The sequence below is a fragment of the Gymnoscopelus braueri genome (assembly GCF_963280865.1).
Source record: "Gymnoscopelus braueri genome assembly, chromosome: 17".
Classification (NCBI taxonomy): domain Eukaryota; kingdom Metazoa; phylum Chordata; class Actinopteri; order Myctophiformes; family Myctophidae; genus Gymnoscopelus; species Gymnoscopelus braueri.
In genome coordinates this window covers 23,495,156-23,512,589 of record NC_137617.1, presented here as the reverse complement: position 1 = coordinate 23,512,589, position 17,434 = coordinate 23,495,156, and the positions used below count along the sequence as shown (strand labels likewise).

Sequence of the window (17,434 nt, the reverse complement as noted above, 5' to 3'; positions counted from 1 at the left end):
TTGGCAGGGTGGTAGAGTGGTGTGTACTGTATACATACTGTACAGCAGTCTAATCAGAGACTGGCCTGCAAGCTCCATGTTTGCCCTGCTGAAGTTTGTCATTGAGCACTGAATCCACAAGTTCCAAAGGTCATAGCTGACCCTGTGCATTCACCTGCACATGAAGGGTGGTCACCAAGAGGACATTTTATTTTTGTTGCCTGGCTGGCACCCAGCCAGCATGTACAGTATGTGGGAACGCACACATACAGGATAAATGCATAGAATTGGAAGTGATGAAACAAATGTATAAGTATATAAATTATATATGTAGTTTTTTTTTTACCTCAAATAGCCAAAGTTTGAAATGTAGGCCTACACATGCATGTTTTATCCAGTGTTGAAACTTTTTTTTATTGCAGAGGAGAGATGTTACCTTGATTGTTCCAGGGCAGGCAGCATTACTACCAAGTGATATACTATTGCTATTACTACCAAGTGAAAATGAATACATAAATACAATTAAAATGTTATTGCTGAGTAAAATTGTGCATTATCTATCAGGTCTGCGCTTCTTGGCCATTTACTTTGAGTTTATGGTGCCGGTTTTCAGTGGCTCTGGAAGTAGATATTCCATGACCTGGCAGTGGCATGTGGCAACCTAGTAAGGTCCGCTGCGCCATTGACTCCTGAGGAAAAGTCTGCAGACTAGCAAACGCAACGATTTTCAGTCTTTTTGGATATAGCCAGGCCTACAACACAAGTAGAAGAGAGATATTAATTTGATGTGAGACTTGTGCGTAGCCTACTACTGATGCTTGCCAACCCAGGCAAACCTGGTTCAAAATTACATCAGAATCAACAATCAGGTTGGTGCATTTCCCAATATGAAGTGGTTAACTTCTAGCGCAGGCAGCAGTGAATACATTAAAAAAGCTTAGGCTACAGCTCTCTTTCAACTTTTCCACTAATTTATCAACTGGAGGACAAGGACATATTGATTAGGCCTAATCTAGAGATATGGGAACAAGCTGAGAGCTCAGCTACTCTTCCCTAGAAACCTAAAGTGCAGTAAGTAGGCAAACTACGCAATTAAGAATCAAACTGAATTTCAACTGTTCGGTATAGGCTATATAGCTATGGCTAATTGACATTGCAGTAATTGGATATCTGTTCATGAGATAATCCCCCCAAATTATGAACGCTGATTTGACCTTTGAGACAAATAACTCAGTGTGTCTCCAACAATGTATACTGCACTTACTGTAACTGCATGCATAAATTGCGTACATAAGTGATGGCCCAAAAAGTTGCAATACAACATATCTCCACCAGGTGGAGATATAGAGCTGCTGTCAACAGAATGGCTCCCATCGGAAAGAAAACCCAGATTGATAAGAATGGTGGTGCCGTGGTGGTAGTAACAAAACCTCTTTTCCTTCCTCAAACCGCTGCTATCATTCTGCTTTTGCAAAAACACTTATGGATTGTTTGTTAGCACCACCTCACTTCAAAAAGACATGCTATGTTGTCTTTTCTCAATTCTGCACACTTTTCTTTTTCTAGTATAGGCTATGCACCCTTAAATCAGTTGATAGTAATAGTTTTTGACATTTTATTATTAACAATAAATACATAAATGGTCCCTGATAAGCCCTACCTTTTGCCACTGTTTGTTATTGAAGGCAAAAAAGGTGTGTGTGTGTGTGTGTGTGTGTGTGTGTGTGTGTGTGTGTGTGTGTGTGTGTGTGCGCGCGTGTTATAATCATTGCTAGAGAGTATTTGTTCAGTAACAGATCTGCCTGTCTCTCCAGCTCTTTAGTAAACAGAAAATACATTTTCAGGTCAGGATACCAATTGCATTCAAGCAGGAGAGAGAACTCCTACAGAATACAGGATAAACACATAGAATTGGACGTGATGAAATAAAAAAATGAGCAGACCAAATTGGAATTCAATGGGTTCTCTTTTCTGATTGGATGAAATTGGTGATCCACCTGGAAATGTATTTTCTGTTTACTAAAAGGCTGGAGAGATGGGGACCCCTGTTACTGAACAAACACTCTATGTTTAGCTCTAGAAATTATTACTATCAGAACATAGAGCTTTAATGAAACTTTGTTTTATACCCCAAAATATCACTTACACCACCTTTAATGCAAATATACTGCCAATACTCCTGTATCCTCCTCTCTGATTGCCACATGATGGAAAGTAGCATACATTTAAAGAGGCAGAGTTTTAAAGGGGAACCCAGTGTGTTTTTTTTCTATTTTAGTTGCTGCTGGAAACATACAAAATAAGCTATTATATGAGTTTATCAACCTCCCTGCCTGCCAAACCTCATTTGGCAAGACATCACTCATCCTGGCAACTCTTTAAAATAGTTGTGGTTATTTGCTGTCTTTGTTCACGTCTCAGAGTACATCGAGGATGTGTTGGATTTGTAGACGCATAGCATGAAAATAACGCTAACTACACCAAACCCAGACGTGTAGGAACATGCCTTTTACAGATTTTTTTAGTTGAGGACAATGGGTTCGACACAGAACTGTTGGGAAAGGGACCTCGTGGTGGTAGGAGGATGAGACACGATGCAAGCAATACAGTTCTTCAGCAGTTCGATTACTTCTCTGTCTCAGCCTGTTTTGGTTGGGTTGATGTGAAACCACTTAAAGACTTTGATGACAGCAACAAGGAGTAGAAGTCTGGAAAATGGGCCGGGACAAGCTAAATTGCTGTTTAATAGGTAGCACTTTTCTCTGGGGAGACATCTCACACAAACACACACACAATCTTGTGCTTTTGCTGTCTGACTCCTTACTGTACTTTCGCTGACTAGAAAGTTGCACTTTGTAATCACATAAAATGCTTTTATTGACAATGTTGGCAGTAGACACTATAATCGACTTTGATGTCACAGACTCGGTCACAATATTTACCATCATCAATTTGATGCGTCTATACAGCTTTTCCAGTGCTTTGTCCTAAAAAATATCTCTCCTTCAATGCTATGAAAGCCATCTCAGTTGTGTTTTCTACTTTGGCATGTATGTGTACATGAGAGAAAGAGAGAAAAACAGACAGACAGACATAGTGCATGGCAAGTGCACAGATTTTGTGTGGGAGGCCACAGTCAGATAACATGAAACCCAAGGGGGGATTTTTGACAGCAGATAAAATGATTAATGACCCAGACAAGTCTGAAATGTGATACAGTAACGTGCTGCTCTGTCCATGATTGATATCCAATAATGAGAGATGAAGAAGACTGGAAATTAAGTCCCAGTGAAGTTAGCCTGCAGTCATCCCATTACTGTATGTTCAGATAAGGTATTGCACATTTCTTTTCTTTTTTTGATTTGGTCTCTTATCCTCTCTGATAGTCAACAGTCTTCCATAGTGTTTCACGCTTAAGAGGACTAACAGAGCCTCAATGTGAGTCTGCTTTGACGTGAAAAAAGTAAAAACAGGTCCAAAGTTCAAGTTCAAAGTCCTCCTGTTACATGGCCTTCTGTGGACTCTTCCATGAGTGGTGTTTGGTTTTACTACAGTATGTCAATATGATTGACTTGAAAAGAGCCAGGTACCAAGCCCCCAAGTCTGTTCCCTGGCCTCCTCCTCTCTATAGATGCACACTTTGAAAAAAGTCTCACTTCCAAGGTCTTCAGTCTATACTCATGTAGATGTCTCTCAGACCCGATGCCATTGGTTAATTGGTTTGGGGCGATTTCCCAATGAATGGCGTGGGTTCGTTTAGGGCCTGTTTTTTCAAATTGCAGGTAAACATTTGCCCAAGTACTGTATGTTGTTTCATAAATGTGTAGGCCTGTATTATACATTCTCAAATTGAAGAAAGGCACAACAGGCAAGTGCTCTCTTTCTATGTTCTGCATCTGATGCACACTGGCACACACTTTAGTAAACTCTGAGGACATATATTTCCCCTCCACAACAACAACAAGATATGGAGATTTGCTTGTAGCTCTGGATTTATGTAAATTCTGAGGAGCTAAGATTAGAAAGGAAATATCCATGCCCATTTTTGCAAGATTGTTGGATTGTTGTTGCTCATGTCATGACTGACCATTAAGAAGGTTTTGTTTTAGTTCTATCACTCTGGCTGTGTGATATGTCTATATATATTGTGGATTTCCATGTGGAGAAAAAAAAGACAATTTTCTTGCCTATTACTTTTTGTGAGACAGTTTTAGATTCTAAGATTAGCTTACTATAATTGGATTGCTATAGGCCTTTGTTAACATTGAATTGTGTTGTGTGACGTTTGTTTGACTTTTCTCTGTTTGTATTTAATGGCCTGCTATTGAGCTGAGAGTTTGTTCTTATTTCTGCGGTGTGCACAAGAGGATTTCGATTTCAGATGTTAACTTAAAGTTTGTTTTGCTTGCACATTGCTCACTCTTATTGGCTCGGTGGCTCTGGGACTCTTTTCATTCAAGTGGCCTAAACTAAAACAGTAGTCATTCCATGTTGTGTGTGTGTGTTTAACTATGATGCAGAGCATAAAATGGAGGCAAGCTTTTAAAAGGTGATCTGGTATCTTGGATGGGCTTCACCGCTTCATGCCCAAACTAAGAGGCAGCTGTTGGGCTCAAACCTACAGGTTCCACACCGTGGGTACAGGGCGGGCTAGGGCTTAGATTAAGAACCCATTCCAAGTTCTTCTGTTACCAAGTCCCAATTCCCAAGTCTCCCGTCTTCCTGTTCCCTGGCCTTCTTCCTCTCTCACTTAGCTCTCAGACGTTTCAATAGAGACAAGACTCTAGTACCAAGTCTCATGTCTGAACTCCTACGTCCCAGCTCCAAGTCCCAACTGAAGTGCGAGTCCCAGTTCTCCTTGGTTACCTGGCCTCCGTCCTGTCTGTGGGTTGCGGCTGAGCGGTCTGAGGTTTTGCTGTGGACTTGATGAAGTCCTTGATGACCACCTGTGCGTCGCCCAGCCTCCGGACGCACCGCTGCACCACCCGGAGGGCCTTCTGCAACCGGCGGTCCAGCGCGAGCAAGTGAGGCTCGGTCAGCACCGGCTGTACGGGGTCTCCCTCCAGGGACTCCCTCATCACATCGCTGAGCCTATACTGAGCCTGGGTCAGGAGCTGGAGCCGCCGCAACGTAGAACTCTTTATCCTGGAGAAGAAGGAAGAGAGGTTGAATGAACAAAAGAGATGGAGACGTAGAAGGGGAACAACTACAGTTTTGTTTTCTTGTACGGTCTTATTGATTGATGTCTAATTAGATGCTGTGGAACATGGAGCCATATTGGAGGAGTGTCAAAATAGGATGTATAGAGTATAGAATGTTACATTGTAACCTCTTTCACCCTGAGCAATGCCACATTTTATAGCATAATTGATGTCAAACTGAGGAGAAAGAGGTGATGAAATTACAACCTGTCTGCTGTTCTTGTCAATCCCCTCACCACCAATGGTACAGTAATAATAAACTTTTTTTTATAAAGTATGCATCCCATAACCATAAGTATCCCTCACCAAACATTCCATCACAGACCTATGTCGTTATTTGCTATGCGACCCTATGTATTTATTCCCAGAGACGATATAAACACTAACAGAGAAGATTCGACACCGCCCTCTAGATTGCATGGTACTACTTACATGCAGCACTGAGACAGCGGAGACAGAATGGACATCTCATCGTGTGAGTGCTTCCCAAATCTGGAACACAGTTTAAGATGTCAACATTGATAAGGAAACCAATGATTTTTGATTAATAGCTCCATAGTTAAATATCCTATGTGCTTGTCCTCTTCTCACCCTCTGGCGTTGTCTAAGTGGAGTAGGAAACCTTCGTCCCCAAACTTGGTGAAGATCTCATAGTGATGCCTGTCCATGTTGCCTGCAGAAGACCAATACCGCAGAATTACACAAAGGTTTCTTATTTGGAATAGATCAGTCCCCCAATTTCAGCAGTTTGAATTTCTTTACCGTAATTCTTTATTAGAACGTTTTTTTTCCTTTTTTCTCCCTATTCAGTTATGCCAATTCCCAGTTTTCCACACTTGTGGAGTCCCTGTCACTGCTAACACCTACAGTTGGTCAAGTGGGAGGGCATAGACAACTACGTGTCACTTCCGATACATGAAGACTGACATAGAGCTAATGTATCTACAGTATCTATCTACAGTATCTATAAATGCACACAATCTGTGACTGTGTGACTGTGGCCCTGCATATCTCTCGAGACCCTTCCGACTGTTCGACTGAGGGAGTGATGTGCCTAATTGAAAGTCTGTCGGTTTGGCGTTTGTCCAGAAATATCTATAAATCCGCACATCTCCATGTCTGTGTGTCTTGAATAACCGGATGGGCGTGCGTTCCTAACAAGCATCATTCCCAATGGGCATCGCCCTAGTTAGCCATTACTGTCACTACTGTATATTGAGATAATGTTGAAAATCACGATAGTGCCCCCAAATGCTTGTGATTATAGGGAAGATGTTTCAGAAGACGAACCCGTTAAGAAGTCAAAGATGGACATGTCTATGATGTTCAGGAGTCTGTTGCCTGAGTTGTAGGGATACAGTTGTTTTATGGTGTCACAGTAGAAAGGATTGGCTTCCCACCTGTTATACACAGAGAGAAACAAACATTATTTCAACATTCACATCTAACTTTTTTGCTGTATTTCATTATAGGTCATATTATTCCACGGTTAATTACACTGCTGCTTACATTACATTTGTATTTTTTCCTTGCACCACAACCCCAAGCAAAAAATGTTGCCACTCCACTGTGGCCTTGTGTAAGGTGAACTGAAAGATTTAATTAAAAGATTTGAAATTAAATACTGTAAAGAGAAGTTGAGAGGAGACTAGTGTGGCCTATTATGAGGTCCTGTGTTTGTCCTGGGTGCACTGCAGCAAATCTTGTGCCAATAAGTATTGCAATTGAATCTTCAATGTGCGTGGTTACTGGTTGGCTCTGTGTTTTAGCATGCTTCACAGTCAAATCAGGAGTGTTAACCACTTTCAACCATGGCGTGCCTATTTTGAGCATGACATTAGGCGAATATTCTCAAAGACTTAAAAGAAATGTTTAAACAACTTCAAAACATTTCGGAAAATTTCAAAAAAATAGCACATCTGCAAGCTCACAATACATTTTCATGAGCTGCGCTGTGAGCTTGTAAATCACTGGCCAAGTCCTGTTTATGTAAAAAAAATCTCTTTTGTCAAAGCAAACAGTATGTGGCTGTGTTGTGTCTGAGCTCGTACTCCTCTCGTCCTGTGAAGCTGTAGGAGCGTATCCATGGGTTGGGGATGGAGATGCGCGGGGCGATGCTGAGCCCGGGGAGGTAGGCAGACAGAGAACCCTCCAACAGGTCAGGGGTGCCACACACTGCGTACTCTGTCTTGCACACGTACAGACACTTGGCAAAGAAACACGTGTTGTTGGCTGTTTGGGACGAGAAGCACAATGATTGCGTACAAATGAGTCCAGTAAACTATAACATCTGAGGGTGATATTATTCATCATCCACTGTCATTTCAGATATTTTAGTTTAACCTGCTGTATTTTGCTGGTCTTCCATTGCTTGCTCTTTTAACAGGAATAAGATGTAGCGACAGTTGGTTTGGACTGTGCAGGGTGGGGGAAAAAGTGATACACGAGTCCCTCTCAACAATAGGCCTACTATGGCAAATGGGGGCAAAATTTCTATGGGGGCAAAATTTCTATACACTAGGCGGTGCTTCAGAATAGATTGCAAATTCCAAGCTCTTTGAAATTGCTACTACAGTTACTGAGGAATGTCTACTGGAACCTTGTTAGCGAGCATCTTGTAGTAATGTTAATGCTACACAAGAACCGTTTGATGTGCAATATCAAATCTTTAGTAGAACTATTCCTTTAACCACTTGAACCCCAGCGTCCATAATATTCTGGGGGGAACATTATCCAAAAATAGCCGATCTACAAGCTCACGATGCGTCGCGACACATTGTGAGCTTGTAGATCGGCTATTTTTGGCGAAGAGATTGGCTATTCTTTTTTCAAAGTACAAGTAACTCAAGTCCAGTTCTCTAAGACTCCAGGGGTTTAAGTGGTTAACGCATCACAGTTGCTGTGATTGTGTAAAAATGTGTGTAGAACAGCCGACAGGTCAGCTAAATATGAGACAATATGGACGTGCGTGTATGTGGATTGAATGAAAGACAGTTTACCTGGAGATGTGAAGAAGACACTGCGGAGGTCTTCACTGTGGGTGATCTGGAGAATTTCTCCCGTGAGGTTCACCGGTCTACCCACCACCGGTGGGACCCTCCGGAAGTCCAGGATTCTGGAACAACAAGGACAGCACGATATTCACCTGGGACCCAGATTTAATCTCTTCTCTCTTTTCACTCTTTCGCTCTCCCTCACCCTTTCTCTCTCTCTCTCTCTCTCTCTCTCTCTCTCTCTCTCTCTCTCTCTCTCTCTCTCTCTCTCTCTCTCTCTCTCTCCCTCTCTTTGCTCTCTTTGCTCTATTCACAGTTCCATCCCTATTATGCCGGCATAAACTCAGATGAACTCTAGAAAGACAGTGATACCCTGCCATCCTTATCTTCTTACCTCGTTCACACAGGCCCATACAATTCACCTTGACTGATCCTTATCAGCGAAACACCCCCAACGGACAGGGCTCTGCTCATTGTAATTGAGCAGGTGTTGATATATAAGGAGGCTGTATTTCCCCAAGGGCCATATACCAGTCAGTCGTGTCTCAATAACGGTAATCAAATTATAATCAGCATGCAAGGTTGAATGGGTGGTTTGTTAAATGCATACATTCCCCACCTGCTGATAAAGGAAAATGATTGGGCTTGCTGCCACGACTAGACAGACAGACAGACAGACAGACACCTCAAACATCTTAATCCAGATTCTTGTTCATCTACTTGTTTTTGTATTTGGTGAATTTAGCAATACCATAATTCTAAGTGACTCCTGGGTGCATAATAACCGTTTGAGTGTGCCCCTAATGTTTGTGACTTTGTTGACAATGCATTACATCCCACGGTAAAGTGGTGATTTATCATGGTGTGCGGTTACCAAATAATACTGTCTGGCTCCAATGACTGTGTTCTAAGATGAGTCACCCGAGCTAATGTGCCATAGCATGGGGAAAGACTGTGTGTGTCCACAGACCACAGTATTTACACTAATCACTTTGGAAATGCTGGGTTGGGCGAACATGTTGAAATCATGGTGGGGCTACATGAGTATGTAGTAGTCATGGGTTTTGCAACCATACCTGGTGTAGTAGGTAGCAGTAAACAACTTGGCTATATTCTGGACTAACCCGTTGGTGTTCTTAGTCAGCAGGGATGGCTGCTGGCCAGGGGTATTGGACAGTGTTGCCCGATTTTGCGAGAGAAATAAGCAACCAGGTCTATTGAAAATAAGCCCAAAAGAAGCGACTGGGCCACACGAGCACTTTAAACATATACATATTTGAAAATATGAGATGCGTTGTGAGCTTGTAGATCTGCTATTTTCAAAAGATCTTGGAGAATAGATTTGAAATATTTGGAATACCTTTCAAACATTTTAACTAGACAAATCTTGTATGGGTGTCCCTGTCAGAAAATATTTTCAAATGAGGGTCTGCGGCCTAATACATACTCATTTGGGTTTCCATTGGTTTAAACATTAGACAGCAAGCCCAAATAAGCAACTACACTTTAGAAAGAAGCCCAAAAAAAACTACAAATATTTACAAGCGACTTTACAGAAAAACAAGCCCAAAGTCGCTTATCATAAGCAGACTTGGCAACACTACTATTGGAATCCCATGATTCTTCTCTTTCTTTCAAACATTTTGTATTGTTTTGAGATAGACAGACAGTAGGAGGTATGAGATGGTTACCTAAGACATTTGTTTTTAGTTCTGCATTATGCAGCAGAACCATAATTGGGAGCAAAACAGGAATGGATGTGTAACCAAAACTAAAATTACATCCAAGTACCACCACAGCAGACTTTGAGGAAGAAAAAAAAGCTTCCAAGTGTAACATGGATTGTGACAGAATAGGATAACAACTTGCGTTGTTATTGTTACATTATTTTATTAATTTTTATATTTATTGAAATATTTGTTTATATTCTGCCTATAATGACATGGGGGTGGGTCAGATTGTACTGTACCTGTCGAGGTGAAAGGCAGCAATCTCTGCATTGTGTCGTTGAAAATCAACAAAGTAAAAGGCATTCTCTGGAGTCTGCTCGTCCCTCTTCTGCCTGACACACACACACACACACACACACACACACACACACACACACACACACACACACACACACACACACACACACACACACACACACACACACACACACACACACACACACACACACACACACACACACGTTGGCACCACAGCCAGATAGAAATAGAAAATACTTTCAAATGAAGACTAAACTGTAAAACCACTGTACATAGTAGGCTCTCCATGATAGTGTTCCTTTTTCAAATGTCTAACACGGTATCTACAAGTTTCTTAACCAGTTGCTCCTGACCTAAAAGTTCAAGATGTTTTCATACAAAGAACTTAAATTGTGTTGTGTCATGTTTTTTTCAAATATGACATCCTGACTCAATTGTCAGGATGCAAAGTCTCCCGGCATGAAACCACAGCAATAGACAGTTTATGGTGAAGATCTGGAGTTATAATCCCTCACCTCATAGGCTTGAACATGGCCTTGCCAAAGTTCAGCATCTTCAGAGCCAGCTTCAGGTGGTGTCCGCTGGGCTTCACCACTGGGGTAGAGAAGAAAAAACAGATGAGTTTGCCATGTTATGTCCTGTATCAGTACAAACGAGAGGTCAACAGCACTTAGTCTGGAAACAGAAAACAAAATGGTATGGAATATCCTGCAAACTGTGGAAGCTAATTATAGCCCATCACAATGGAATATGAAAAATATTTATCAATTATTTTTCATATGACTCCAGAGATAACAATTTGTGTGTGTTTTGGACAGAATCTGTAGGAACAGTTTTGAAGAAAATGCAAAATGGCATGGGGGAACGTTTCGTTCCACCATTTGGGCCTGGCCTACGTAGATGGGGATTCCATGTTCCAAGGAACCCTGGGAAAATTTAATTTTGTTTGTACGACCAATAGTTAAAGAATTATAGACCAAGGCCTGCGTGAATGAAAAGTTTGACACTGATCGGTCCAGTGGTTTGCGAGATTAGGTGCATGCAGATTGACAGACAAACACACACACAAACATGAGCGAACACATAATCTCCACCTCCCTGCCTTCTGGCCTGGCAGAGATGAGAATTTAAAAAAAAGACATAAGAATGTTATTGTTGGTGTGAAATCAAAAGCACGGTGGGCAACTATGAGTCAGCTTAAGACCTTTGCTTACAAAACATACACAATATGTTTCAGAGGATAGAAAGAGTTGGGGTTTTGGAATATTGCGTGATGAATTCTCGGTTGTACTCTGGGGTGGCAGAAGTGTTGAAATACAGTAAAGAGTCTGTCTGACTCTTGTAAACTGACACTACACCTGTATCCTTGTTTACAGCTGTATCGTTGTTTAGGATACAGGTGTAGCTATGATGTCAGTTAGTTTTTGGACTTGAACATTGCATCAGTATATCAGCAGGTCTGACTTTTTGAACGAAAGGCAAAGGCAGACACCAGGCAGGTGGAATCAAGCAAAACAATATTTTACAGAGAAAGTCCTGGAGGTTTATACTTTTTTTGTGCCGTATTTTGCTCTTTACTCTTGAATTGGCTGTGTCTCACAGGGCCCTGTTTCCAGTGATAAGATAATTACGGGGTTGGTCACACAGCCTGAGTTATACCCTCTGCGAATGAAATTCCTTTGCTCTCCGTCTGGGTTTATGTTATGTCACAGTAGTGGGCCAAGCTAACCACACACACGCCTCCCCCCATAGCACTTTTATGAAGCTCTAGCTGGCGTATTAATAGTTTACAATCGCTGCTATAGTTCTGTTTTGGAAGTGAATCAAAGGGGCACCAAACTGGCACACATGCCCTTTGAAGTCACAAATGCATTGCTGCCCTCTGGCTTCCGGCTAGTAATGAGAAAATCTCACATGAATGGGAGAAAGGGAAGATGGGGGGATTCACGTTGTTTTTCATGTATTTTGTTCTTGGCTGGGTGTGATGTTGATGTGGTCAGCCAGTTTACTGTGTGTCGAGGGGAGGGGGTCAGTAATAAGGTGGACAATGTGAATGAAAAAGAAGCTGCCTACAGACATATTTGTGTACATGTGTGTGTTGGGGTGAATAGGTTCATGCAGTAGCTTGATTAGGCTATTTTAGAATTATTTGATTGATTCTTTTGTGAAAATACCACACATTGATTAATGTTATTCAAAAAGCAATACATCATCCCCACAGAAGGGAGTAAATACAAAGATGATACAGTACATGGTTGGCAGTTGTGGGGGTCAAACATAAACAGCAAAACCCAGGTCGATTAATGAAACTAACTAACTAATTAATGCTCCAGATTCTTGTGTGCCTAGACTAATGTAAAATGTTGTTTTGCTGTGGGGAAGTTCTCAAAGGGAGACCCAGACATCTGCAACTTTTCTATTCAGTCAGCCAGTCAAAATAATTCCCAGGTCTAATTTAAATCTTGATTGCACAGTTGAGAATCCAGTCAATCCACTGAACTACTGAACCAATCGCACAAGTAACTTTCCCCAACACTGTTGGTAGACAATTATGTGGTTTTGATTTGTCTGCCTCTTGGAGGTATGAGATGTGGGTACTGTAGATGGATGTGTGCAGGTTGGGCCCCTGGAAGAGTTAGCCCCCAACCCCCACCCCCGGAGCCAGTGCGAGATCAAACATTTAATTAAGTGCTTCCCCTTTGAACATAAATTAGTTCCCAGCTCTTTGCCCCAGAGCGATGTCTTTATACAGATAGCGACATCACAATCGTGGTAATTTATGGAATTTTGCTGCCAAATGAAAACAAAAGCTGCCACACAAAAGCATCATTGTGTTTTATCTCCGATACTATCGCCAAGCACCACAGAAAAAGGGAGCGAGCGAGAGGGAGAGAGAGTGGGGAAAAACAAAGAGACTAGTTAGAAAGACGCACTTGCCATTGTTTGTGCTGCATTACAATGTGAGATAAGGTACAACGAGTGCAAAGTTGTGCAGATATGGAAATCTGGTTGTGAACTGACTTACCTTGGGTGCAGTCACATGTTCCCTTTAGGGCCTTCTCGTCCTGTGTGTAATCTGAACAAGAGACATATAGCATCTGTCAGGAATCATTTCACAGGTTGAGTCAACATCCTTGCACCCATCATTTAATTAGTCTATCGATCATCCAACCATCCATGTAGTATTTTGTTGCTGTCGGGTAGAAACCATGTATCTCCGTATTACAACTTTTGAAAAAAGTTTTTTTTTCGGTAGTGTCACGCAAAAGTGGCAAAAATAGTCGATCTACAACGCGACACACCATGACGCGTTGTGAGCTTGTAGATCTGCTATTTCTGCTAAGTAAATGTAAAAGTTAAGGTTGTATAAATGTTGAACCAATGAAAAGAGCTTGTGACTAAATAATAACTACATTTTATCCATTGGAACAGAGGTTATTTTTTCCATTTCCTGAAAAGTAACGGTTTTGGACATACAAGGTTTCTGCCGATATAGCCTACAATACGCTATCAGAATCAGAATCAGAATCAGAATCAGAATCAGTTTTATTGTCACATCACAGGTTTACAAGGTAAAAGTGGGTGAAATTCTTTTTTGTACATAGTTCCCATCGCAACGTTAGTTTCCATAGAAAGAAGAGGGGGGGGGGAGAAGAAGAGGGTGGGGGGCAGGTGGGAAGGAGATCAAAAACAAGAGAGCAACAGAAGGCCAGACAAGTTATCTACATATTTACAAATTACCTGAGATAATAAATAAAACTAAAAAAACTAAACTAAGGTGCCTGAGCATAGCAGCAATGTATTGTACTGTGCATGTTATACTTATACTGTGCATGATAGACAAAGGACGTTAAGGTGCTTAAGGAGCACAATAAAAAGACCCAAAAAAATCCGTCCGTCCATCCATCCATCCATCCATCTCTGCTGTTACCTGCGCTAACAACCGCATGACTCTGCATGTCCTGGACGAGCTGTGGGATGGCGGGGTCGTCGCGCGCGTACAGCGCATAGCGGTTTATGCCCAGGTGGAACTTCAGCCAGCTGGCTTCGGGGTCAAAGGTCACCTCCTGTTCGGTGACAGTGATGTTGGCGGCGGCCGCTGCCTCGTTGTAGAATTTCATATGCCTGAGGAGCGACAGGTCACAGGACAGGGCTCAATAGGAATATACAATATTGTACAAAGTGCAGTCAATACACTTGACTGCACTTTGCCTCTCTCCTCTCTCTTCACCATAGGGATTAGAGATTGACATGACGGTTGTAATAGGTGTGATCCTGCAGTCCCTCATCTCGCTGCGGTTGTTAATGATGGGTTACTTTACATGATTAAGTGTCTGGTGGTGGTTGGTTAGTGCATAATAATATGTTGAACTCACTGACAGAGGCCATGGCATGCAGGCTTGAGGGTTACCACATTAACCCTGGTGTCCCTATTTTGGGAACTTTTTTTTTAGTTAATTTTTTTTAAAGTTTTTTGTTTAAAAAGTTGCGGGGAAAAAAAGAAAATATCTACAAGCTCACAACATGTCGCATCACATTTGCCATACAACTACTGTATATACTACTGTAAATACTGGGGTCTTGGGATTGTCCTAGTGTAATTTTTTGATGAAAGCTCCTCTCCTCCCCTCCCCTCCCCTCCCCTCTCCTCTCCTCTCCTCTCCTCTCCTCTCCTCTCCTCTCCTCTCCTCTCCTCTCCTCTCCTCTCCTCTCCTCTCCTCTCCTCTCCTCTCCTCTCCTCTCCTCTCCTCTCCTCTCCTCTCCAAGCCAATACCACTCACTTGGAATTGTCCCTTCCTTCCTTTCTTCCCTCCTTCTTCCTCCCTCCCATCCTCTCCTTTCCGGAAGCCGTTTGGCTTCACTTTGTGTCGCCTCTGCAGCCTGTACTTACAGCGACCAGGAATCACTGGAAGACCAAAACAAATAAGCCTTGCGGTTGCAGGGGCAAGGCCGTGCCAGGACCTGACCACATTGTGTGGGACGTACAACTCTCTACCCAAACAAACTCCCAGAGAAGGATGAAGTGCTCAGATAATAGAGCGAGGCCATGTATAATTCTCTTCAGGGTCATCACCCACCAGTCCATCAGTCACCCCAGCTGACTTAAATCGACCCACTGGAGTAATCAGGCCACAGGGTAAATGTACAGACCGCAGAGTCAAGGTAGGAGGGACCATGGAAGAAGAGGGAACAGGGCAGGACGCAGACCAGAGAAAAGTAGCCCAGCTCTTATGGTGTTGATGTGGGAGACCAAATAATCTGATCTGCCATTCAGCTCGGAACATTTGTCCAGTTATAAATAGAATAAAATAAAAAGTTTTAAATGTAAGTGACTGGGGAGAATATGAACAAGAATAAGGGTACAATAAATTGGCTATTATAAACATGCAAAACATTTTAAAACAAAACGAAAAACCTCAAAACTCCTCCCTCTCTTTAAAAGTGTTTTTCTTTTCTTTTTTCTTGTTGTTGTATTGATAGACTGTTGCAAGATTCTGCAAGAACTGCCTCAAACCCAGAGGGTATCCATTGTTAGAGTATGTGCACGTTTATGAGGCTGCCAAGAGAGAGAGCATGAGCATGAGAGGGTGTGTGAAAAGTCAGACTTAGAAAAAGTGTGCAAGAGACGACAGAGAGAGAGAGAGAGAGAGAGAGAGAGAGAGACAGAGAGAGATCCCTCAGTCATATTTCTTCTGATTTTCCACTGCTGGAGCCCAAACTATCTCTATCTCTGTGAGGGAATGTGCACAGTGTTGGGCGCAAACACAAGCCAAGTCAGCTACGTAAGGCTCCAACAGATTTAAGGGGATTTTATCGGTATTAAATCCCTGTTTACCTTAAAGAGAGAGCACTCTCCAGATGCTAGCTCGCAGAGTGACATGTTTGTGAGGCTTTCTTCCCCCTGCCCACCCGCTACGTGTTGTGTTTTTACGATGCACACTTTAAAAGAACGTTTACGGGCTTCATGAAAATTGCTTTGCCCTAGAGCAAATGTTAGGGGTGGTTCTTCATGCACCCGCTGTGTGTACCTGGAGTGTGTGTGTGTGTGTGTGTGTGTGTGTGTGTGTGTGTGTGTGTGTGTGTGTGTGTGTGTGTGTGTGTGTGTGTGTGTGTGTCTGTGTCTGTGTCTGTGCGTGTGCGTGTGTGTCTGTGTGTGTGGGTGTGCGGGTGTGCGTGTGCGTGTGTGTGTGCGGGTGCGGGTGTGTGCGGGTGTGTGTGTGTCATGAACCTGCATACGTGTCTGTGTGTTTACATTTGAGGATGTGCAAGTGTTTATCTCTGTCCACCTGTAGGTGTGTGTGTGTGTGTGTGTGTGTGTGTGTGTGTGTGTGTGTGTGTGTGTGTGTGTGTGTGTGTGTGTGTGTGTGTGCCTGCCTGTGCATCATGCACTTGTCTATGTGGGTGTGTGTGGCAGGGTTGGGAAATGGGAACCTCAACCATAATGTCATTGACCCTGCCCCCTCAACCACAGTCAAGCCTCAACACGTGTTTTCTGTCTGTGTTCAGAAATGAACCCGTACTTCATCTGTCAGATATTTGAATTCCACTGAAAACTCTAAAGCTCTCAGCTGCAAAAAAAATCCGGCTATTTTCTGATTTAGAACACAGTTGCGTTGTTGTTGTTCTGTCCATGTGTGTATCTTAAATTAGATCAAACAACCTGCATTTTTATAGAACACATGCATAATGCGACACTGCCTGGATACAAAACAAAAATATCAAACTTTGCCATTGTCTTGCATGGTGCCCAGAATGAGCAAAGAACGGACTGATAAAATCCAACAAACTGAAGAGACGTATAAAAGCTGGATAACTGACCGTTCCCAGCGCGAGACCTTCCTCTTGTAATACTCCAGCAGTTCCCCTGCCTGCAGCAGTCTCTCCTCTGGCCCCGGCACCGGAGTTTGGATGTTGAACAGGGGATGAGCGAACAACCTCCCTAGCTTCGAGCCTCCATCCGTGGGGTCGGTTTGGGTGACGGCTGCAGCCTCACTCGGTGGCGGCGAGGAAGAGGTCCCGTTGGAAAGCCAGGGGGTGGCGAGCCCACCCTGCGCAGGGAGCAACGTCTGGTTGTCGGCGCCGCAGAAGCAGAGTACATCCCCCGCCGCCGGTCCTAGCCGAACGTCCCGGAGCTTGGGTAGCAGGACGAAGTAGAGGTCGGCGCTGAAGATGGCCGTAAGGGTCACGGCTAAGATGAGACGGTCTCTCCTCATGTTCAGAGAAAGTGGGAGGAAGAGAGTAAAACCAAAAAGACACAGGGAGGAACACAGAC

The 17,434-nt window shown here is 42.9% G+C and overlaps 1 protein-coding gene across 1 annotated transcript in view; it reads right to left on the bottom strand.

The window, feature by feature from the left end:
• Nucleotides 1-1,898: 1,898 nt before the first annotated feature.
• The window catches only part of fam20a (FAM20A golgi associated secretory pathway pseudokinase), a 15,864-nt gene continuing 328 nt past the window's right edge, over nucleotides 1,899-17,434 (bottom strand). Inside the window, exons 1-11 of the mRNA XM_080454271.1 lie at nucleotides 16,981-17,434; nucleotides 14,093-14,286; nucleotides 13,187-13,237; nucleotides 10,677-10,755; nucleotides 10,143-10,235; nucleotides 8,180-8,295; nucleotides 7,232-7,412; nucleotides 6,471-6,580; nucleotides 5,772-5,853; nucleotides 5,613-5,672; nucleotides 1,899-5,124 (exon numbers count right to left, since the gene is read on the bottom strand). The exon at nucleotides 16,981-17,434 is cut by the window's right edge and continues 328 nt beyond it. Coding sequence (XP_080310397.1) covers nucleotides 4,842-5,124; nucleotides 5,613-5,672; nucleotides 5,772-5,853; nucleotides 6,471-6,580; nucleotides 7,232-7,412; nucleotides 8,180-8,295; nucleotides 10,143-10,235; nucleotides 10,677-10,755; nucleotides 13,187-13,237; nucleotides 14,093-14,286; nucleotides 16,981-17,375 — 1,644 coding nt within the window. The 5' untranslated portion in view covers nucleotides 17,376-17,434 and the 3' untranslated portion in view covers nucleotides 1,899-4,841. The remainder of the gene's footprint in view (nucleotides 5,125-5,612; nucleotides 5,673-5,771; nucleotides 5,854-6,470; nucleotides 6,581-7,231; nucleotides 7,413-8,179; nucleotides 8,296-10,142; nucleotides 10,236-10,676; nucleotides 10,756-13,186; nucleotides 13,238-14,092; nucleotides 14,287-16,980) is intronic.